The sequence below is a fragment of the Zootoca vivipara genome, chromosome 3, assembly GCF_965207765.1.
Source record: "Zootoca vivipara chromosome 3, rZooViv2.hap1.1, whole genome shotgun sequence".
In the NCBI taxonomy this organism is placed as follows: Eukaryota; Metazoa; Chordata; class Lepidosauria; order Squamata; family Lacertidae; genus Zootoca; species Zootoca vivipara.
The window spans coordinates 105542551-105567256 of record NC_142586.1 but is presented as its reverse complement, the minus strand read 5'-3'; the positions used below and the strand labels follow the sequence as shown (position 1 = coordinate 105567256).

At 47.3% G+C, this 24706-nt stretch overlaps 1 protein-coding gene across 1 annotated transcript in view; it reads left to right on the top strand.

Moving 5' to 3' along the window:
* FSHR (follicle stimulating hormone receptor) overlaps positions 1–24706 on the top strand; it is a 92535-nt gene that overhangs the window by 56168 nt on the left and 11661 nt on the right. Inside the window, exons 4-8 of the mRNA XM_035110488.3 lie at positions 1491–1565; positions 12292–12363; positions 14137–14214; positions 21282–21350; positions 23543–23617. Coding sequence (XP_034966379.3) covers positions 1491–1565; positions 12292–12363; positions 14137–14214; positions 21282–21350; positions 23543–23617 — 369 coding nt within the window. The remainder of the gene's footprint in view (positions 1–1490; positions 1566–12291; positions 12364–14136; positions 14215–21281; positions 21351–23542; positions 23618–24706) is intronic.

Below are 24706 nucleotides of genomic sequence, written 5' to 3'. Positions count from 1 at the left end.
GTTCACACAAAATATCAAATACATAAAATCAAAACAAAACTGTCAAGGGGACTCCCTACAGGGACCCTCGCCCAGTCATCCTGACCAGCACTTTGCCCAGTGACAGCGCTAGAAGCGGGTCAGGAGGAGGGAATGAGGAATGGAGCGGAATGGAGAGGGGGCTCCAAGACGTGTCAGAGCCTCGGTACTGACCCAGCTGGCCAGAGGAGGAAGGACAGCGCAGCAAGGTGTTGGAGCCTCAGCAACGCTCCAGCCAAAGGACAGGAGAAGGAATGCAGCCCCTTCCGGCGCCCACGTTGGGTCATGCACCCAGACGTAGGGCAAGGGGGCGGCGTTTTGGGGTCCCCAGACTATTATGCTGGCACAAAAGCAGACAAGTGCCATTGCCGGGTTCTGAATCAGACTAGGCAGTCATTTTTTCTGATGTCTCTGCACTGTAAATAGTATGCACAATAAAGCTCTTAAAGACAGAGCAGACTGGAGCGTCTTTACTCGAGAGTAGCCGCAACAATCCCCTGACAAAAACCAACAACCCAATTTTTTTTTAAAAAAAAGCCAAAAGTTGACAATTGAGGGCAGTGGCACCTGAAGCAGGGCCTCAGATGGCAATCTAAAAGAATGGGCATGCTCATGTGAAAGATGGCCCCAATTTAGTTCGGCACGTGTATTGAATGAAATGATTGGAGTGGGGTGAGAGTTTGCTAAGGAAATGCTAACGCCTCTAGCAACTGGGACATCTAGACCAGCCCGAAACCCAAATTGACCGGAATCAGAGGTGGTAGCAGTCAAGTGATAAGCTTCTCGGCCTTTTGACTAAGATCAAGTGTAGTAGTAGTCGTGATAAGCTGTTTCCGTTGAGAGCAACTGTGTTAATCAGCCTCTGCCCACGACAGCTGAAGAGTGACAAACTCATAGCTGCCAAGTTTTCCCTTTTCTCGCGAGGAAGCCTATTCAGCATAAGGGAAAATCTCTTTTAAAAAGGGATAACTTGGCAGCTATGGACAAACTGCTTATATCACATCACAAATGCATTTGTGTAAATGTAATGGTGGCCTGGGGGGTGGGTGGGATATTTGTGGAGAGGGTAAATAAATGGTCTTGCACTGTCAGGTCAGTGGTTCTCTGGACTAGAAGGGGCAAGTCATATTCCCATCTGCAAGCATGGGAATTGGTACCAAGAACCTAAAGAACATAAGAGAAACTTTTAGGTGAAGAGGTATATTGGGCGATATCCACTCACAGCAGCCCACTTGTGCAGCAGCCATTCCGCAAAGAGGAGTCTCGTTCTTAGCACAGCACAACAGCCAGACCCAATAGATAAGCTGCACTTGCGAATGAAGTTGCTTAACCCCAGTTGCGCTGACCTTACATTGGGGTTCACCCATACTCCTTTGCAGATCATGTCGCTTTCCCCAGCCAAAGAATCTCATACGAGACAATTCAAATTATAACTGAAGTTTTTCTTCTTCTTTTTTCTTTTCCCCCCGCAGAAAAATTGAGAAAGCAAACCATCTGGTGTATATTGATAGATATGCCTTCCAGAATCTTCCCAATCTCAGATATTTGTGAGTATTCCTGACGCTGTGGCTGTATTTCCTGGAAAAATGTACTTTTGCACAGACTTTTTCTTGCTTTATTCCTGTTTTGAGCAGCTATTGGGCAAATGATAAAATGACCCTAATAACCTAGATCAGGGCTTTCCAAACTTTTCATGTTGGTGACACACTTTTTTAGACACGCAGCAACATTTCACGACACAGCAATTCAGTTTTACTAGCAAACCGGAGTTTAAACTAACTCCTTTCCAGCCCCAGGAGGAGCATGAGGAGTGTTCACACAACACACCTACACACTGCAGCCGACACACTAGCATGTCATGACACACAACTTGGAAAACCCTGATCTAGATTGTCCAAGCAAGTGATGTTTTCCCCTCTTACTTAACTTTTTTTCTCTCCTGCTTGCACAATGAGCATTTAAACTTCACATGGAAAGCCATGAGCTGGGGTTCCCATTTATATGCAGCGCTGGGTGATGAGATGCCTTTTAATAAGAAAGCATGTGATTGTCAAGCTTAATCCCACATCTGTTTGAATGGCACCCTTCACAATGGATGCAGCTCTCCTGATATGCTTGCCACATCCACTCCCATGGGGTTTCCATCATAATTCGTGGATAATTAATCCTACCCTCTGTACAAAGTATCTTCCAAAAATAGTCAAGCTGCTGTTAGCATCTGACCTGAATGTGACTGATAATATCTCTTCAGTCGTAAGTAAAGAGAGGAAATATAATGAAATCCAGCGGAAAGGGTGGCTTTGGGGTTTTGTAGACCACACTCCACCCCCCGTCCCCCACACCATTGCGGATTTTATCCTTAGCCCTGATTCAGCACAGCCGGTATGATACAAATTTCCTACATGCGAGACTTCTTGCTGCAGAGGAGAAAGTCTGGCTATAAGAGAAAAGCCTAGTTGTGTGCCCTGCAGTTTTCTAATGGACAATTAAGCACACGGACACAAGTATTTGGGTTTATGGGTTCAAATAGGCCACAACTTTATTGGTTACAGATGTGAGCGGTTTGGCTTAGGCATTGGGTGAAGCCAGACTGTATCTCACCTCCCGTCCCCCTGCAGGGAGTCCATCTAAGGGGAAACCACCAATAGGGGGAGCCGTATGACACACATCAAATAGGGGCACTCTGAGGGGTCCCCATTGGGGTTGTGACATGGCCTTAGCCCATGTCCGGACATCAGAAAGAATTCACACCCCCACATCCCTTTAACAGGATATCCTTACTGAGGAGGGGCAGGCGGAGGCTACAACCTCCCCTCCATCCAAACAAAGGCTCACCCAATACCTAACCGCCGGCGAGAGAGGAGGGTCTGCCCCAGCCACGTCAAGGTTAAATCTCCCATGGCCCTGCCCCCTCCTGGCACTGATTGGCCAGCGGTTCCACACTGGGCGTGGCCCCGCAGCTGGGACAACACGGAAGGGGGCGTCAACTCTCTGCCCCCTTGCTGGATCACTGCAGAGTCCCAGAAGCCTAGCCACAACACCACCCACTGGAAAATGTGAGCGGACTTCTCTCATTTTTGATTATGCACACTCCTGCCTGGGAGATTCCTGCATTGCAGGGGGTTGGACTAGATGACCTGTGAGGTCCCTTCCATCTCTACAGTTCCATGATGATAAATGGGGAGTGTTTGCTTACACATTTACAACCAGTATAGAATCACAGAATTGTAACATTTTTAAGGCCTTGACTTCTGTTTTTTTCAAAAGGAATCTCATAATTCCCTGATTAGCAGCATCTCTCCAGGATTTCAGACCGAGAGCCTTTCTGAGCCTTAGCTGGAGATGCTGGGGATTGAACCGGGGACCCTCTTGCATACAAAACAGATGCTCTAATCACTGAGCTATGGACATGCTTAGGAAACCGAGTGGGCATCCACTTGTATAGATGCCATGTAGTCCTGCTGCAGACCTGATCTTGCAGACAACATAATCCACAGAGCGTTTTGCAGGGGAGGCTGCTCATTTTCTCTTGTTAGTAGCTTTTGTGTAAAAGAAAGGTTTGTTGTTGTTGTTTAGTCGTTTAGTCGTGTCCGACTCTTCGTGACCCCACGGACCATAGCACGCCAGGCACTCCTGTCTTGCACTGCCTCCCGCAGTTTGGTCAGACTCACGTTTGTAGCTTCGAGAACACTGTCCAACCATCTTGTCCTCTGACGTCCCCTTCTCCTAGTGCCCTCAATCTTTCCCAACATCAGGGTCTTTTCCAAGGATTCTTCTCTTCTCATGAGGTGGCCAAAGTATTGGAGCCTCAGCTTCACGATCTGTCCTTCCAGGGAGCACTCAGGGCTGATTTCCTTAAGAATGGATAGGTTTGATCTTCTTGCAGTCCATGGGACTCTCAAGAGTCTCCTCCAGCACCATAATTCAAAAGCATCAATTCTTCGGCGATCAGCCTTCTTTATGGTCCAGCTCTCACTTCCATACATCACTACTGGGAAGGTTAAAGGGGTAAAGGGGACCCCTGACCATTAGGTCCAGTCGTGACCGACTCTGGGGTTGCGGCGCTCATCTCGCATTATTGGCCGAGGGAGCCGGCGTTTAGCTTCCAGGTCATGTGGCCAGCATGACAAAGCCACTTCTGGCGAAGCAGAGCAGCACACGGAAATGCCATTTACCTTCCCGCTGTACCTATTTATCTACTTGCATTTTGACGTGCTATTTATCTACTTGCATTTTGACGTGCTTTCGAATTGCTAGGTTGGCAGGAGCTGGGACCAAGCAACGGGAGCTCACCCCATCACAGGGATTCGAACCGCTGACCTTCTGATCAGCAAGCCCTAGGCTCAGTGGTTTAACCCACAGCGCCACCTGGGTCCCTTTACTGGGAAGGTTAACAAGCATCAAACCCTCGTGCTTGGAGAGAGAACTTTGGGGGGGAAGATGGCAACCATGTGGCCCTGCAGTCTTCAGCTTCCCCACCCTGGCTCTTGTTTATTTCACGGAAACAAGACCAGCTTCGGGGAGGGAGGGGGAGGGAGCCAGTCAATTTGGTTCTTAGGAGCTGTGACGAATTCAAAGGCCAAGTAGCCATTCATCAGTTTGAAGCCGAGGCCTCCTACGTACACCTGCCGCATGGCATTGTATTATTTTTCATTCCGGCATGGTAATGTGTTTACAAATGTTGTGCCAGTCCAGCCCTGGCGCCAGTGTTCGCTTCACGCTGGTCGGCTGATGGGATGGAATTAGAGAAAAGACAGGGAAACCTGTGCGCTTCATCACAGCCTTGCACACTCTGCTGAGAAACCTCAAGTGGCTTTTTAGAAAGTCATGAATATAAAGACAAGGCACTTGAGCAGCAGAAACAAGTGCAGATTGGGGAATCTGTCCCCGCACCCGTTTCCTTTCCAGATACCGCCCCTGGTTCGTCATGCACTTTGCCTAAACCTCTGACCTCTCACCCTGGTGGTGAGGAGAGGTTTATCTACCAAATTTTCCAATAAAAGGAGCCCAATAGCCCCTTCCCCCCTACATACCAGTTGCACGCATTCTGAGTCAGGATTTTATCCATTCCCCGTTTATTCCTTAATCTTTGATTCAGTCGCACAGCAGCTCTTTTCAGCTGGCTTTAGCAACCCCAGCGCACCCCACCAGCTGCAATATCCCAATTCTAAACTTACAGCTTGAGATCTCCTTCATTCAGCTGATATCAGTTATTCTCCTTCACTTTCCAGAAGGCCCATCCATACTGCTGTTTGATGCGGATGACAAGCCTGTTAACTCTCCGTTGTCCAGATGATGTTCTCCTCCCAATCACTGCCCTCTTGCATTTTCCCTTCCCTCGGTTTGGATTTTCTATACCCTCTCCTTCACAAAGCATCCATGGTATGAGTAAATCCAAACCGAGGATGAGGAGGGTGTGGAAAGGCAGCGGTGCAGTGGAGAATGACCTATGGACTGTGGGAAATGAATGGCAGCACAGGAATATAGCTCAGTTGGTAGAGCATGACACTCTTAATCTCAGAGTCATGGGTTTGAGCCCCATGTTCATAGAATCATAGAGTTGGAAGAGACCACAAGGGCCATCCAGTCCAACCCCCTGCCAAGCAGGAAACACCATCAAAGCATTCTTGACATATGGCTGTCAAGCCTCTGCTTAAAGACCTCCAAAGAAGGAGACTCCACCACACTTCTTGGCAGCAAATTCCACTGCCGAACAGCTCTTACTGTCAGGAAGTTCTTCCTAATGTTTAAATGGAATCTTCTTTCTTGTAGTTTGAATCCATTGCTCCGTGTCCACTTCTCTGGAGCAGCAGAAAACAACCTTTCTCCCTCCTCTATATGGCATCCTTTAATATATTGGAACATGGCTATCATATCACCCCTTAACCTTCTCTTCTCCAGGCTAAACATACCCAGCTCCCTAAGCCGTTCCTCATAAGGCATTGTTTCCAGGCCTTTGACCATTTTGGTGTGAAAAATTCCTGCATTGCAGGGGTTGGACTAGATGACCCACGTGGCCCCTTCCAACTCTACTCCTATGATTTTTTTAAAGCTTATTCTGCACATTAAACCACGGTCATATTCTAGAGGATTCAGATATGAAAGGGCCTCCCATCTGCCTCACTTTCTCACAGAACCTTTTCCTGTCCATTCATGGAGCTTTCCCTGATTTTAGGCGTTTCATCACGTCTAGTGATTGAATCTTGTCCTAACTAGAGGGATCTTCTGAGCACAAGGGCTGTCCTCTTTTACCGTGCTACATAATAAAAGATGCACAGGACCTGGCTTTACGTCTTGTTTTTAATCCTGTGAATATTTGCTTAAATTGAGATGGGGGAAACTGCAGCTACTCAATTATCTTCTCCCACATGTTAATTGGGGGGGGGCACAACTTTAAAGGCCTAGTTAATAAAGCATCTAGGCCGGCGATTGAGAAAGCTTTCAAGCTGGCCAATCACTTACTTTGGCGGCATTCTTTCCTAAGTTGCAGAAGTTAATAGACATCATTAGAGTCCGATTAAGTTTGTTAGGGGCTCATACATATATAATTAATAATAATAATGAAAGGCAGCCCTTGACTTGCTTCCAAAGATTTTTCACGCAGAGGATGAAATTGTTAATTGCTGCTCCTGAGTGGATGCAAAACGGACAATCTGTTTCCAAATGGTAACTTGCTCCCCTTTTCACAGATACAAGCCTCATTAGAGGAAAAGAGTAAATGGAGGCATTGTCTGCTGGGATAATATATCTTTGCCTTTTCAGATCACACCGCTGGACTCTTTTTGTTTCCAAAATCACTTTGCATTTGTAATCGAGACGCCAGAATGCCCTGGAACCACCATTGTTATCTCTTCCACTCTCATCCTCAGATATACAATTCAAATTCAAAAAGAGAAAATGGATTGAAAAAGAACATGGCATTGGCTCTTAACATATTGGTTATTCTTGTGAATATGTTTTAACAGGGGTGTTAGGGGAGGGGTACTACCTCTGGTGCGGGGGGGACGGACCACATTGTGCTCCTTCTGTGGTAGTTTGTCCACTCAGCTCTCACCTGTGGCTCCTGGAAGCTGTCAGCATGCAACAGCAGCCACACCCTGTGAATGGCTTCAACTGGCCGGCTGAACCAGGTGAGGGTAGCCAACGGATCTCAAACCCTTGGGGAGTTAGGGACTTCCCCTACATGTGAAGAGAGGCTCCGGCAGATTGAGTGGATAAGGCCAGTCGTGGGTCCAACGGTCCAGACGGCGGTTTCTGCACAAGCTGTAGAGGGGAGTGAGGGGCAGATGAGGCTTGTCAACCTGGGAAGGAGAAGGAAAACTCTGGTCCTAAATCTCTGCCTCCTTGTGGGGTATCTTCGGGGGAATAAAAGGCTAAGGAGTAAATCCTTCCAGCAATTCTTGCAGCCAAGCTGGTGCCAAACATATTGCTTTGCCTTCCTTTGGACCACATCAGTGAGGCTGGGGGGGGGGGGCGGTCTTGTCATCTGGGCAGCCCAAGACCTCCATACATATTGCATAGGCTTGTGCGGATCACTTTGGTGCTGCTAACCAGTGGTTTGACTTCGCCCCAGAGGCGCTCTCCATTGTCTCTCGACGGAAGCCAACAGCAACTGTATTAACATCTCTTGCTAAGAATCACTCTCTAAACACTTTTCTCTGTTCCTCTAAGCCAGGCATGGCCAAACCTGACCCTCCAGCTGTTTTGGAACTACAGTTCCCATCATCCCTGACCACTGGTCCTGTTAGCTAGGTGTCACAGGTGGGTTGTGGTGACTACTCTAGAGTAACGACTCTCCACATTCTTGCCTTTTAAGGTTTTATTATGTGCAGTCTATTTACAGTGATCCAGCTATACAAGATACATCCTTCTAGTCCGAACCAGAACCCGAGAATGGCGCACTCCGCGTTCTCTTCCAGCATAAGAGTCTAGGCACGCCAAATCGTCTTCCCCGCCTTCTCCTGTGTAATTCCGGAACCGGAGGGGAAAAGGGTCTCCTTTCCCTGTTTTCCTTCTCTCCCTTTTCCCCCCTCTCTCTTCCTCCCCTCTGTGTAGCAAGGGCTCTCCTATGTTGCCAGAACCCTGTCTCCTCCTTTCTCTTTCCTCACTCGACTCCTCCCCATCCCCACTGGCATCGCTGCTGGTGGTGGAGCTGCTTCTCAGGATGGGAGGGGGCTGTCTGTACTCCCTGCCCCTTACACTAGGGATGATGGGAGTTGCAGTCCCAAAACAGCTGGAGGGCCAAGTTCAGCCATGCCTGCTCTAGGCTCTAGCCCACTTTACTGAAAAGGCTCTGGAACAGAAGAAGCTGCCTTATACCGAAATCATATCATTGGCCCATCTGGTTCAGTGGCCTGAGACCTTCTGCATGCAAGGCAGATGCTCTACTGCTGAGCTATGGCCCTTCTGCCTTGACCTACACTGTGTACATATCCTCTGCAGTGGCCTGCCCTGTGCCTGCCCTTAGAAACAAGTGTGTTAGAAAACCTATATGTAAACACACCACACATTATTTTTTTATTTAAAAAACTGAGAAGCCCAGCCATGTGACTTAAGTTGTTTAGAAGGCCTTCACGAACAGAAATTATTCACCTGGTGCGGAAAAGGCCACAAAAATAGTGCCAAGTGAGCACCCCTGAGAAGACTATTCCATAACTGTGGGGCCACTACCAAAAAGACTCCCTCCTAATGGTTACCTGCCTCACTACCAGGGAAGTATTGCTGTTGTATTTTAGGCATGCATCATTGTTTCTGTTCTGCTGCAGTTCATCTTCCACCCCAAACTAAGTTTTCATCTTACTGCAGCAAAATTACATAATCACGTAATTACCGTACATAACATAGTGTGAGTAAATTTTGTAAATGATGTTATTCCACCCCTTCATATCAGCACGAAGGAAACACAGCGCAAATGGGGAAAGAAACATAATCACTTACATACAATTTGCAGACGGAAAGCAACGATGCCGGCAAATGCTGATCTACTGATCACATTTGCTGGATTTATTTCTGTTCGGGACATGGGACAAATAAGTGGACATTGGCAATATCTACTCATTTCTGTTTTGGCTGGAATCTTTTGACAACCCTATTCGCTACTAGCTATGATGACGGAGTTCTGCCTCCACTCTGAATGCCAGCTGATGGGAATCACAAATGGGGGAAGCTCTGTTGTTGCGCTCAGGTCCTGTCCATGGAATTCCCATTGGCGACTAGTTGGCCATTGTGACAACAGGATGCTGGACTAGATAGGTTTTTGGCCTGATCCAGCAGGGCTTATGAACCTCGCTTGGCAGAGAGAACTGGAGCAAGTCTTCCAAAGAGGTAGCTATTTTACGATGCTTTGATGAAGGTCTCTAGAATAATAAACAAAATTCATTTCCTGAGTCAGTTCTGAAAGAATCATTACTCCTATTATGCAGTGGTCCAAAGTCCCCTGCAAAAACTTTTTAACGTCAGCAATAATGTCTCTAAAGATGAGCTGGTCTTTCTGAACATCAAACCAACCCAACTTTGTGATCTTAGCAATTACTTGAACAAGAGCTTGGATCACAAAAAGGGCCAGTTTTGGTCGAGATGCAACATAGTTTAATATGTAGTTTCCTGTACTGATGTCCGTCCTTTGCTGAACAGGTAAAGGAGGTGTTTTGCACACAAGTTTTGAGAGGCATGTTGCTGCTAACAGTTGCGCATGAGAGGTCTGGCCGCTCAGCGCCATCTTCCAGTGGGGCGAGAGGGCAACGCCGAGAGCAGACCGGGCAGAGAGTCGGGGCCGGAGGAGGAAAGGACAGGCCCGGCGGGAGGAGGCGGAGCGACGGCACCTTGGAGAGAGGGGGTGGGAGAAGAAATCCGGGCGGGGAAGGTGTTGAGGGGAGCACCGCGGAGGGAGGAGAGAGACCAGGCCCCTTGCGGCCCTCTGAAGTCTTCCAAAGAGGATCTTAATATCTGGATAGAAAAGAAGGCAACCAGGCCACGAGCTGTTTAGGACTTTTTAAAGATTAAAGCCACCAATTTAAACTGGCCTTCAAGTGGGAGCTGGTGAAGCTGCCAAACAGAGGCTTCTTATGATCAAACCACCCAGCCTTAGTGAATAATCTTGTAGCTCTTCCCCCCCCCCAAGCCGTAGAATGTTTAAAGACACGATGAGTCAGGTTGCACTTATTATACCAAAGATGACATGCAGAGGAAGCCATGTTAGTCTGTTACAAGGCGTCATTCTGAGAGATTGTCAAGAAAATGGAAACATACGCCTAACGCATGTCAAAGGTTCGATAAGAACGTAGTGCAAGTAGAAGACGAAATGAATACTGAAACCGCAATATGATAATAACTATCTAGACTGGGCTCAACCTTTAAAATAACTAAGTAGACCAGGCCTGCCCCTGAGTTTCATCCCTGCCACTACCTAGAGGTCCTGCTAAGGAGCCAGAAGAGCCAGTCAGCCAGATAATTTTATAAAAGAAAGCTGGAAAGGTGCAGCAGCCACATGCATACCTGCTAAGTTGCTGTCGGAGAAATAAGGGACCGGGCGGAAGTAGCAGACCGGAAGTAGCGCTGCCGCCATTTTGGAACTAGGCGGAGCATGCTCAGAAGTGACTTTTGATGCTGCTTTGCCCAGTTCCAAAATGGCCACCGCGCCAGAAGTCGCACTGCAGCCATTTTGGAACTGGGCAGAGCAGCATCAAAAGTCGCTTCTGAGCATGCTCCGCCCAGTTCCAAAATGGCCACCGCGCCAAAATAAACCGGGGAAAAACAAAAAATCCGTTTTTTCAGCTAGGAACAGCTGGAAAAATGGGGATTTCCCGGGGAATACGGGAGACTTGGCAGCTATGGCCACATGGCAAAGTTCAATCCCGCTCCAGCCATTTGGCTCAGTCAGTAGAGCATGCGACTCTTAATCTCAGAGTCGTGGGTTCGAGCCCCATGTTGAGTGAAAGATTCCTGTGATGTCTTTGCTCCCACGAAGCACAGTCAGGAAGACAAGCCATACCAAATGAGACATCAGGCTTGTCGCTGTTCCTTCTGATACATAACGATTGCAGAGATTCGTCAGCTTTCGCATGCTCGCAGCAACGGCAATCAAAATCCCTCCTTCGCATGCTGCTTTCCTGTGAAGCAAATGCACGGAGGGTAGGAAATGAGACAGATAATGAACCCTTATTAGACTGTGAATGGCCCAGCTGAAACTCCACGGAACATTTTGATAACGTGCATTACAGGTACCTTGTTTGAGGGCTCACTTTGGAATGGAAATGGCAGCTCCATTCATCCCAATGTCAGCTAGAATGCCATTAGGACTGGCTGACGCATTGCATCGATGCTCACATTTGTACATGAATACCTGATGATTCTTCCTTGTGCTGTCAGAAGTACTTTTGAATCATAGCCCTGGCACAGCCGTGAAGATGATGCATCTTTTATCCTATCGCTGCCGTTCTTGACCCCTGCTTGGCATAGCCTTGTTTTACCTCCACTGTCAGCCAGTTGCTAGGAATCACACGTGGGAAGAGCATTGTTTCACTCAGAATCTTCTTACATTCTTCCAATATTGAATAGTCTTCTAGGTGCCTAAGGGCATTGTATGTTTCTTAAATTGTTTTGATGCTTTTATTTTGGTATACAAAGCACAGCAAAAATTCTGAAACGTTTCCTCTTCCAAGGCTTAAACTGGGTTTATCATAATTTTGTCTCCCCGGGGAACCCTGGGAACTGTAGTTTTAATATGACGCCTCCCAACTGGAATGGGTTTTGTTTGTTATAATAATAATAATAATTTATTATTACGGTCAAAGACCAGTTCAAGGTTTTGCTTGTTTTTTTTAAAGCAATATATCAATAGTAGTATAGAAGTACATTAGTAGTGGATTTATACTGGATCATCTGCACATCATTCGACTTTATTAGTTGTTCTGTGGCTTCCCCAACATTATTGCATGATTGTCGTATGGAGAGGTGCTCTTGTGTGCAGCAAAGGTGTGGTACAACAACATCACGGGATTTCAGCAGGAAGCTACAGGACATGAACCAATTGGAAATGAAGCAATATGCCTGCAATATGTCCTGCACATGAAAAACTTGTAAGCAGAGTTATAGAAGACATCAAACCCCACCCAGAATTTGGAATGGGGGGACGACGACGACTAAATATTGAATAACAAAATGAGGATAACAAAAATTTGCCTGCAACTTTTCTTCTTCAATTTCATTTCAGTCATTTGTTATTCTTTAGTTTTCCTCAGAGATGTGCTAACAACCTCTACTTATTCCCTCCAGGTTGCTATCAAACACTGCAATCATGTATTTACCCGTCATTAATCAGATACATTCTTCCGTGAAGTTTGTGCTGTAAGTTTTTTACTGCATTATTCTGATATTTTGGGGGTTTGACCATTTTTCTTGGGTTGCCCATGAAGGAAAGAGGGAAGCGAAATTATTTAAAACTGAATTTGGCCATGCCAAAAGCTGAATCAGTTCTAGTTTGTTGGAGGAAATCTCAACCGGATTTCCACACTGAATTTTGCATTAAAACATCTGCAAGTAAAAAAAGAAACAAATTATCTTTAACGGTTTGATGTCTTTTGATGTTTACTGAGTTACATCCGAGTTTTCCCTGACGTTTTGCCAATTTGGCAAAGAAGAAGAAGAGTTTGGATTTGATATCCCGCTTTATCACTACCCTAAGGAGTCTCAAAGAGGCTAACATTCTCCTTTCCCTTCCTCCGCCACAACAAACACTCTGTGAGGTGAGTGGGGCTGAGAGACTTCAGAGAAGTGTGACTAGCCCAAGGTCACCCAGCAGCTGCATGTGGAGGAGCGGGGAATCGAACCCGGTTCACCAGATTACGAGTCTACCGCTCTTAACCATTATACCACACTGGCTCTCTGGCAAAATATCCTCTCCCCGCCCCCCCCCCACACGCCATTTTTACACCTGAAAACCAGCACATGTCAGGAATTTTCCTGCCGTACGGCAAGCCTCCCCTACAGTGTCGGTGAGGGATGATGCAAGCCCCATTGCTTCTAATAATAAACATAATAAACCACTACACTACCTGTGTGCAGTGAAATTAAATGAGCCCCCCTCCCTTCACACACACATACACGCAGGGGCGGAGGAAGCCGCTCGGGCGTTGCCACGCAGCATGCATGTGCAGCGTCACCACGCATGATGCATGCGCGCTACGCACATGTGCGCTAGGCAGCGGTGCCGCCGGCAAACCGCTCCAGCACAGCACAGGGATTGCGCCGGGCCCCTCCGCCCATGGCTGCACCCATGAGCAGAAGACCCCTGCACCATCCCTACATGGGGCTGGAGCGGCTTGCCACCGGCAAACTGCTACGCAGCGGCAAACCGCTCCAACACTGCGTGGGGACGGTGCCGGGACCCTCCGCCCACGGCTGCAGCCGCAAACAGAGGATCCCAGCACCAGCCGCACGGCGCTGAAGCGATGCCGCTCGGCTTGGGAGCCGCAGGAAATGCCGAGTGTCACCCCACTCCAGGGTGGCACCCAGGGCGGACCACCCCCCATCGCACCCCCTTGCTACACCAGTGCATACACCCAGTCTTGTTCACACTCTGTGTGCTTGTCGGAAGTCAATTGCACCACTGTTTTCTCTACATGTGACTGAGTTTGAATGGAGAGAAAACACCTGAAGAGGGCTGAAAATCCATATATCCATAAGAATGCATTATCCTTGAGGTCCGATTCAGGGGTCCTTTGGGGTTGTGCTATCAATGCCCCCACCCACATGACAATGGCTGGACCATAGCAACACCGCTCCTGCTTCCCTTGCTGCAATAGCAATGGGAGGGGAGCCGTGATTGATTTGAGTTTACTTACCTATGTGCTTCTTTTCCACAATGAGCTGTGCCCAAAGCAGCTCACAGTAAACCTTCAACGTCGTCAAAACATTGGAGATAATTTGTTTCTTTCTTACCAGCAGATGTATCAGTATTTTACTTTATTAGGTTTTATTTTGCTCTTAGCACTGAAAGGCGGGTTAGAAATCTGCCAGACCAAGGAAAGTTTGGTGTTGGGTGCCTTGAACGCCATCAGTGCATCAAAAGGGTGCATTTTAATTTCCTTTTTTGAAATGTATTTTTTCTTTAAATCCCAGTGACGTCCAAGACAACATAAATATACACAAAATTGAGAGGAATTCTTTCCTGGGGCTCAGTTCTGAACGTCTTGATATGTAAGTACTCTCTGGTCAATAGGATTTATTTTATTTTTGCCCGTGTATGTGCTCATGTTAACCTAGGTAAAGGTAAAGGGACCCCTGACCATTAGGTTCAGTCGTGACCGACTCTGGGGTTGCAGCGCTCATCTCGCGTTATTGGCCAAGGGAGCTTCCGGGTCATGTGGCCAGCATGACTAAGCTGCTTCTGGTGAACCAGAGTAGTACGCGGAAATGCCGTTTACCTTCCTGCCGGAGCGGTACCTGTTTATCTACTTGCACTTCATGCTTTTGAACTGCCAGGTTGGCAGGAGCTGGGAGCGAGCAACGGGAGCTCACCCCGTCGTGGGGATTCAAACCACCGACCTTCTGATCAGCAAGCCCTAGGCTCTGTGGTTTTACCCACAGCGCCACCCGTATCCCCATGTTAACCTAGCTCCAACTTTAAACAAGGGTTTTGACACTCATGTAAACAAACTAATATTGGGTTGGATCCTTCACTCCTGCTAGTGAGTGGTGTTGGGGGTTGAGGAGGTAACGTTTTATGATTTCCCCCTCCCTCTTTAGCCTCCAGCACTTATTTTATTTTATTTTATTGCATTGCATTGCATTGCATTGCACATTGCATTTATTTCCCACCTTTTTTCTCCAAGGAGCTTAAGGTGGTGGCCATGGTACTCCCCCTCCTCGTTCAATTCCCCACAACAACCCTGGGAGGTCGGTTAAGCTGAAAGGCAGTGACTGGCCCAAGGTCACCCAGTGAGCTTCATGGCTAAATGGAGATTTGAACCTTGGTCTCCCAGGCCCTAGTTTGACACTCTAAGTCCAACCACTATATCAAAGTGGCTACTAATCTAGACAGTCATGGGATCTTCCAGAGCAATGTAGGAATTGGTGCTGGGAGCCGTGAGGGTGGGAAAATCTGTCTCTGACCAAAGGATCTGTCTACATGATCAAAAGCTACTGGTACCTGCTTTCCATTCCACGGAAGGTGAAGTCTGAATCCTACCCAAGACTGTAGTAATTAAAAACACAGCTTTAGCAGAGCCTGGCCCTGGGAAATGATTACTGTCCTAGATAAAAAAAAGGACTGGTACATGCATATTCCATAAAAATCACTGCACTCTTCATCAACACACTTCCAGCTCTTTTCCTGCTGCATTTTCAGTATTTAGCTGAGGTTCCTTCATTGCGAAGGGTTGCAGCTCTACAATTCTATGATTCTGTGTTTCCGCTGTGCTGCTCCTTCTCCCCAAGCCCGTGCAGTTTATCCTAGATTTTTGATTTTGTTTTTTGGGTTTTTTTGGAAAAAGGAAGAACTGCCCTGGAGTTGCATCCACAACAACTTTCCAGCCGATTAGGTTTCACGGACATGAAAACAGGCCTTCTCCACGCCAAACAAACTGGATTTCTTCTTTTCGTTTCCACTCACCAACTTCTCCTTCTCTCTCTCAAATCGCAACGTGCAGCAAATTCAAAAAGTAATGATGCCCAGGGTAGGCTCTCTCTTTACACTTGCCAAGGCAGCCCAACATCATTCAAGCGCTGCTCTAGAGGACAGCAGGATGACTTCATCTTCCCTGCTGGCTGCAGACATTCCATTACTCAGACAAGCAATGGGCAGAGAGGCTGATAATCTGCTACGCTTATGCATAACGTTAATATATTGTCACAGACGACTTCGCAGTCCTGTGTCACGCTGAGGCCTTAAGAAGCCTTTTCGCCGTGCAGGAACAATGATGTTTCCTAATGAACCACCCCTGATTTCTCCTCCCCCGCCCTCTTTTTCCCCGCTTTGTTATGGTGGGATGAGCTTATCTAAATGTCCCCTGAAGCAGATGCCTGCATTCCATTGTTGCTATCACCAAGACAATGGTCGCCATTTGTTTGTGCCTTTGTAGAAGTTTCCATGCAGGTCGTTCGCAGGCGGCCATTTTGTCCGGGGATCTGCAGAATTGCTGTGCAGTTGTCACGGTCCGGTCGGCGGGCGTCAGGACCAGAGGCAAGATGGTGGTGAAGAAGCAGGGTCGAAGGCAGAGGCGAAGGTCCACGGGGCACGAAGCAGGGCGAAGGCAAAGCGAGGGTCCAGGAACAAGAAGCAAGGCGAAGGTCCACGGGGCAAGAGCAAGGCGAAGGCGAAGCAAGGGTCCAAGGAGCAAGGAGCAAGGTGAAGGATCCAGGAACAAGAAGCAAGGCGAAGGTCCACGGGGCAGGAGCAAGGCGAAGGCGAAGCAAGGGTCCAAGGAGCAAGGAGCAAGGCGAAGGATCCAGGAACGAGAAGCAAGGCAAAGGTCCACGGGGCAGAAGCAAGGTGAAGGCGAAGCAAGGGTCCAAGGAGCAAGGCGAAGGATCCAGGAACAAGAAGCAAGGCAAAGGTCCACGAGGCAGGAGCAAGGCGAAGGCGAGGCAGGGGTCCAAGAAGCACGGCAGCTACAAGGCAAGGATCCAAGGAACAGGAGGCCAGATGCAACCAGGCAGGGATAGCGTTGCTGTGGCAAAGAGCTGAAGGGAAATGCTGGGCTTTTATCCCTCCCAGCTCCTGCCACCAGGTGCAGTGAGATCTCAAGTGGCCTCACCTGGGTGATTACTCCTTGCCTCTCCAGCACAAGCTGAGGACTTCACTTGTGTGGCCACGCCTTGCTTCTCCAGCACAAGTTGAGGCATGCCCCAGTCCTGCAAAGCACTACAGGCCCCAGAGCCTGACTCCTGCCCATACTCCTGACAGCAGTATAGATCCCTCCCCAGCCCATAGCTGCCAAGTTATCCCTTTTTTAAAGGGATTTTCCCTTATGCTGAATAGGCTTCCTTGCGAGAAAAGGGAAAACTTGGCAGCTATGCCCCAGCCCCCTCACCCTGCCAGATCAGATCTGAGTCATATGTAACCTGAGTGGCGTCACTGGCAGTTCTTCAGGGCAGTATCCCAACCACAATCCTGTATGGAAAAGATGAAGAGGCAAGCCAGGGTCAGGGAGATATTGTAGAGGCATATACAATTACGAATGGAGAGGAGAAAAAGAATGGGAAAGAACCTAGAGCAGGGACTGGGGGCCTGTGGCCTTCCATGTCCTGCTGGACTCCCATCATTCCCTGACCATTGGTCCATGCTGGCTTGTGCTGACAGAGAGCCACAGGTCAACCAAACCTGCCCTAGTTAGACAGCGGCCTTCAGTTTCATGGAGCTCCCCCTTCTTCGGTGCGTAGTGTGAAGTTCGAGAGGGGGGGAGATGCAAAGGTACAATGTGCAGCCTGCTTGCTAAGAAGTATAAGGGCCGGAGACTGAAAGAGGATTGGATATTATATATGGATTATATGGGGGCGGGGAATACTATGACAAGAAAGCATTCATAACAGGCTGAAAAATACTCAGCATTAGATGTTATAATGGGAGATTATGTAAGGTAATGTAAATAAATTAGTAGAGTAAGAAAATGCAGTTGGAAGGACAGTAGATAGGAAACCATGGAAAGAGTGGAAGGGATGTATAATTTAAGATATAGAGGATTTAAATAATCTTGGGAGAATTTAGATACGTTACAGGTAGGTAGCCGTGTTGGTCTGAGTCGAAACAAAATAAAAAAATTCCTTCAGTAGCACCTTAAAGACCAACTAAGTTTTTATTTTGGTATGAGAAGTGTGCATGCACACGAAAGCTCATACCAAAATAAAAACTTAGTTGGTCTTTAAGGTGCTACTGAATGATTTTTTTTATTTAGATACATTGTTATTACTATCATATGTTTTTGTTTTATACCTATGGTACCTTTTCTCTATTATTTTATGTATGTCTTTAACATAGTATGTGCTGACGACGAGATACAGGTGATACAGAATATTGTTGAAAAGTGCATTTATTTCAGTAATGCCACTTATTATTATTTTATTTTTATTTTTTACAAATGCTTTCTTTTGGAAATTCCACAGTAATAAAACAAATAGTTACAATAATACAAAAATAAGCAACGCTATTACATTTCATTAATTGCATTCCATTTATAATTGACCCACCTAACGACAAATAATTACAATTACAACAAATAAAGGCTTGACATATCTTGCTTTGCATGTCATGCATCTATCTCATATATTGGTCTCACCTTGTAAGTTGCATTACTGAAATAAATGCACTTTTCGACGATATTCTAATTTTCCAAGTTTCACCTGTAAAACAGGAGAGAGAGAGAGAGAGAGAGAGAGAGAGAGAGAGAGAGAGTGAGTCCTGGTCGATAAGGCTATATGTTTACTCTGAGAAACTTGGGTGCTTAGGATGTGTAAAAAAAAACCCTTTAAGTGTTCAACATGCTTCACACATGGCACTATTGTCATCCTTGCAATCAGTATTGTTATCACCCATGTTACAGATGGGGAGATCGAGGGTGAGAGAAAGTGACCTGCCCAAGGCCACCTAGTGAGGACATAGTAGGGTTGAGTTGCGATTCCAGCCAAGAACATCCAGACTTGTAGCTCTCTTTGGCCACTAGATCAGGCCAGCAATCTTAGTAGTAGTTGTGGTGAGTGCGCGATGGACCATTGGGTGGAATTCAACGTTGTGGTATTACAGACATTCTGTCTGCGCAAACATATCAGCTTTTCCTCCTCCTGTGAGCTGTACTGGGGGGTTCTGGAACACCCCCAAGTCAGTTTGAAGGGGAAGGGGGGGAAGCCCCATAGCACAAGCAGAAACCCTTGAGCAAGGCTTCCAATGACAGGATTAATTTGGGCAACTCTTGCCCAGTATTGGCAAAAAAACACAATGTTACATAATAAGATTACTTGTCTGGGAAGAATGGTCTAAAGAAGTTTTGCAGGAGTTATGAACAAAGCAATGAATGCACCTACCTAAAATTACTAATTAATGGCTAATAGAAACTACTGCAATATTAGTATTCATTATTATCATCATCAACGCTCTGACCTTGTTTGGAAAGTCTTGTCAGGAGCTTCCTGGCTGACGAATGACTCCCTTGTCTGACTCTTCCCTCAGGGGTTGCAGGCTAGGCCTCAGGGGGTCCACATCTTGATTTGTTCTCTCTCCTGCTTACCCTGTTGGTTTCACACAAGCGCTCATGCCAGGGAGCCTGGCTGTGAAGCCATTTCTCTCTGGCTTGTCTTGTCACCTCCAGAGGCATCAGGGGAGGTTTCCTCGTAAGCCGTGATCGCCTCTGACATGCATCAAAGACGTGACACTACCAGGCACGTGCCTTTCACAGTCAAAGGGGTAATCTTTCCAACCATGACTGTAATTGATTTCCATGTCAACCTTCACACACCCTCTTGGACCTTAGATAAGCGTATCGCTCGATTGGGCAGCTTTCGCTCTGGATTAGAGGCCAAGCATGGAGGCTTTCTGACAGTTTAATTAAATGATTCATTGTCAGCCCATCACTCAAGCCTGCCACTTTGGGTTAAGAGTGGATGAGTCTTGCCGAGTCACAATAGGAGCAGGGGAGGAGGCAAATTATGGGGTGGAAGTGATAAATACAACTGACTGCAGAAGATTGTTTGGGATGAAGCGAGGAGCCCGAGAGAGGGAAAGGCATGTTAGCTATCGTCATTCCCTGGGAGAAAAATCCCTCCGCAAGCTTGTCGAGATTCCCCAGTATTACCGTTATTTCGTCATTTTAGAAAGTGCTTTGAGTTTCCAAAGAAACTCGCAATTGCATAAGGCACTGAATGCTCTCCTGCCTCATCCCTCAGTCTGCTTTGCACAACGTGGTAAGCCAAACTATGACTCTGTAAGACTGCTGAAACATGCCTGCTACCAGATTGAAGCTTACATCTGCTGTGTCATCCAAACTGGGGTGCACCATGGCCAAGCTCTCTCCGCATTAACCGTGAGCTGTAGCTAAGGTTTGTTATTGCTAATTGTGCATTGTAGGGATGGAGAATTTGGTTCAGTTCGGGTTTAATTCACACTTTCCTAAACAATCTGCAAACACAACAATCTTTCAAAATTTGCATTTTTTCCGAATTTAGCAAGGCCGTTCTCTTGCCAAGTAATGTGTGCAAAAGTGCATGCACTAGGGCAAAATGTGCACATTTTTTGTTTGAGGAACTTGGGTTTTTGCTATAACGGAAGTGTCCAGAAAATGCACTGTGAAGCGTGGGGATAAGTTTTGCTTGGCGCATTATTGTCCGAACTCCCTGCAAGCCAATCAGGACGAATGCTCAATTAACAGGTCATCTGGTAACAACCTTAAGTAGTAATTCTGGTCTATAAATGTGAAGGTAATGAAGTTACTTGTCAGGTTGACAAATGCATTATTTTGGGGTGAAGAACGCAATTGGAAAATTAGAATATTTGCAAATGAAGTGATGCATAGCAGGATTTCCCCCTTTAAATGAGCAAATCGAACTTTGAAGAACTGTTACATTGCAAAAAAAAGGGGGTGTGTGCTTCTTTTCATGTCTTTCAGGCCACCCCAGGTCCAAATCCCCAATTAGCTATGAAATTCATTTTGTAATCTTGGATAAGTCACTTTCTTTCGACCTAACCTACCACAGAGCTCTGCCATGAGGATGAAATGGAAAGAGGGATGAACCTTGTATGCTGCCTGGAATTCCTGGGTGGAGAAGTGCAACTCACTGAATTCTTATCACTTTGCCAGAGACTGTCTGATCAACTTTCTGTGGGAGTCACAGTCAGGGCCGGCTCTACGGACAGGCTGGGTGGCGCAGGGCACCACAGTGCCGGCCTGCCAGGGGGGGTGCCACGCAGCCGCGCCTGCCTGCCCGCCGGCCGCTCCGCTGTGCAGCAAGCCCGCCCGCCCGCCGCGCAGCAGCGCCCTCGGCGACCGCGCTGTGTGCTGAGCCCGGCCGGCTGCCCACCCGTCGCACTGGAAAACGGGGCGGCGGGGGGCGGCGGAGGGATCCGTCGCACCACAGCGCCAGGGCGCCAAAGGTGCTTAAGACGGCCCTGGTCACAGTTTGAAGGCTGTTGTTGTTTTATGGAATAAAAGTTATTTACCACAAATTCCTTTTTAAAGGGGTGGGGAGAGTTTGTCTTAAGGAGTATTTTAGTAGAATTTTGCCGTGTTTTGTTTTGTTTTTTAAAAAAGAATCTAACAGCCATTGTCTCTTTATTGCAGAAGGCTGTATAAAAATGGACTCAGCGAAATTGAAGACCATGCCTTCAATGGGACCATCTTGTCCAGTCTGTGTGTATTATTTCTTTATTCTACTGATTTGGCTCTTTGGAGGGCATTCCATGGGAGATATATATTGCAGCAAACTAACTTCGGTTACAGTTTTGTTATCCGTAGAACAGATTTAAGTAGAGGGTGGTGTCCAACTGAGCTGAACTCAGATTAGAGCAGGCATCCCCAAACTTCAGCCCTCCAGATGTTTTGGACTACAATTCCCATCTTCCCCAACCACTGGTCCTGTTAGCTAGGGATCATGGGAGTTGTAGGCCAAAACATCTGGATGGCCGCAGTTTGGGGATGCCTGGATTAGAGCCACGGCAGTTGCAACCCCTCCAGTGTGACGTGGGCCAAATCCAGGACACCATCTTCTGGGTCGGAAATCCCATGCGAGTCATGTGACCCATGTGAGATCTCAGCCCAAAATCACATAAAAGCAAGGAGCCCAGAATGGCTGCTGTGCTTTGATTGGGGGGGGGGGTGCGTGTCCTGGTTTTTATGAGGCTGTTTTATGAGGCTGTTTATGATCATGGGTGTGCTAGGACCAATAATTTCTACTCTGAGTAAACCTTGGTTGAATGCCACCCATTGACATGCATCTCCCATTGATAGGAACCAGTGCTTAGAAATGCTTAACTGTAGTTGGATCGTGCTCAGTTTATTTCAGTGTATTTCTTTAGGTCAGCTCTGTGTTTGTGTGTGTTTAAGCTCTTTCTTTGCATAGAATATTGAGTCTTAAGCTAGGTAGTTTACACAAAGCTAAGGATCACTGTGTTGTTAGAGGTGGCGAATCAGGGGTGTAAATCCTACAACCGTTGAGTGAAATCATAACAGAGAGAGGAACAGTGGACGTTGCTTTATGCAGAGTCACACCATGGTCTACCAAGCTCTGTTGACAACAGGGTTATTTATCGGAACTCCCACTCAAAGCTGGAGCCAAAGTCCTTTGGATCCTCTGTGCGGGGGGTGATCCTTGGGCCCCTTACCTATGTCTCCCTGGAACTGGCATAAATGAAATGGGGGGGGGAAATACCCTGCCCACCTTAATATTAATAATAATAATAATAATTTATTATTTATACCCCGCCCATCTGTCTGGGCCTCTCCAGCCACTCTGGGCGGCTTCCAACAGATTAAAATACAATAATCTATTAAACCTTCTACCCTAACTGCCACAAGCTGGCAGGGCTTGAGGTCCAGCTGTGGGACTGACACTTCACACCTCCCTGACTCCATTTCGGATTGTTCTTCCCATCCCGGAGCCAGCGGCGGAGCAAGCCGATCGGGCACCTGGGGCGGTATGCATGCCCTGCGCCTAGGGGTGGGGCCAGCCGCCCGCGGGGCAGGACGAGCCGGGCAGGACACTCTGCAAGGCCTCCAAGGAGTCTGCCTGCCTCCTCCCACTCAGTCGCCCTACAGCTGAGGGGGAGGTGGCGGGCAGACGATTTGGGGCACTCCCGTGTCACTCCCAGGAGAGATGCGTGGCTCAGGCCCGCTGCAGGCCCCGCGGTGAGTGCTGCTCGGCATTTTGTCACCCCCCCTCAGTGGTGACACCCGGGACGGACCACCCCCATCGCACCCCCCCTTCCTCCGCCCCTGCCCAGAGCAGACTTACAGTCTAAAATACACAAGACAAAAGGAGGGAAGAGGTGAAAAAAGCAAACTCAGGCGATCGTGCTTAAAGTTAAAGGGCCCCCAATGATGGTTGCAGGGTCCGGATGGGTTCATAGCCTTTCTTTAAAAATACATAGCTGCCAAGTTCCGGCCTGAGAAATAAGGGACTGGACCGGAAGTAGCAGACCGGAAGTAGCGCTGTCGCCATTTTGGAACTGGGTGGAGCATGCTCAGAAGCGACTTTTGATGCTGCTCTGCCCTGTTCCAAAATGGCCACCGCACCAGAAGTCGTGCTGCAGCCATTTTGGAACTGGGCAAAGCAGCATCAAAAGTCGCTTCTGAGCATGCTCCGCCCAGTTCCAAAATGGCCGTCGCGCCAGAATAAACCGGGGGAAAACAAAAAAATCTGTTTTTTCGGCTGGGAACAGCTGGAAAAACGGGGATTTCCCAGGAAATACGGAAGACTTGGCAGCTATGAAAATAACTGACTAGTTAATTAAACATTAGCCATTTAAGCAACCCTAGCTAGTTGATTTGGGGGGGGGGATCAAACTGTAACCATAACTTTTATTTATTTCTTCTTTCTAATACAGAAATCTGAGTGGTAATGACAAGCTGGAAAAATTACCTAATGAAGTTTTCCAGGGAGCCAATGGACCAGGCATTTTGTAAGTAATAGTTCTCACTAATTTTTTGCTGCTGTTGTGTCAGTATCTCAGATGAGTCGTCACAACAGACAAGGAGGCACATCCATAGATATTCAGAATTCAAAAACGCCGCACCCCAGCCTGCTGTCTTACGGGGCATGGACCAGCAAGGCCTCCTCCCTATGATTATTCTGTTCGTGTGTCCAGGCTAATGGATTTTTCAATCGCACGATCATGTTCAGCAGTGCTTGCCTCTCTCGGGCAGAACCCTCCATCTCTGGGCAGCGGAAAGGCCTCTGACTCCCACAGCATCGCCAGCCTCATGTAAATCTCACCATCTGTATTTGTCCTCTGCTCCTGATAATGTTTATTCCAACCCCCCCTGTTTTGTTTTGTTTCCCCTGCACAGGATTCCAGCTCTTCCTTATCCGTGATTTTAATATTTGGATAAGGCTGTAACTGAAGCTTCTTTGTAGCAGCCAAGCAATAAACATTTCTTTGAGATGGGGTTACAGCAGGGCGGGTGGGGGGGTGGGAGGGAAATAACCACCGTTTCCCTGTAGCGAGAAGTTAACGTGACGCCTTTGTAAGCAGGAGCCAAACACCATCAAATTCTGATGGGTTATCAAATTGATTTCACTGCTGTTCAGATTCATCCGATACTTCAAATTTAAACACTGAGTTATTTTTATGAGAATTATTCTGTTCTATTACATCGTTCTGTGGATGGTAAATTGCCTTCCCCCCCCTTTTTTTTTTTATCCTGGCCAAGATCATGAAAGAGAGTTTTTCTACTCATCTGTCACCGGAGAATACACCCAAACGTACTTTCACTTACAGGAATGATTGACCCATAATAACATCTTTGCTTGGCGAAAACAGAATTGACTAAATCAATTCTATTTCTTGCTTTCTTTTTCCAACCCCCCTCCACCACCGCCTCCTCTTCTTCTTTTTCTACCAGCACAACAAATTGTGGTTTTTTTTATTAAATTGCTCGACAGGCTGATTTAAGGCTCGTTGTTCCCGAATCAGTATTCAGGTGACAATTAACAATGCCGAGTAGTTTATATTCAAAAAGTAGGATCCGGAGCCAGTGTTTGCGTAGAA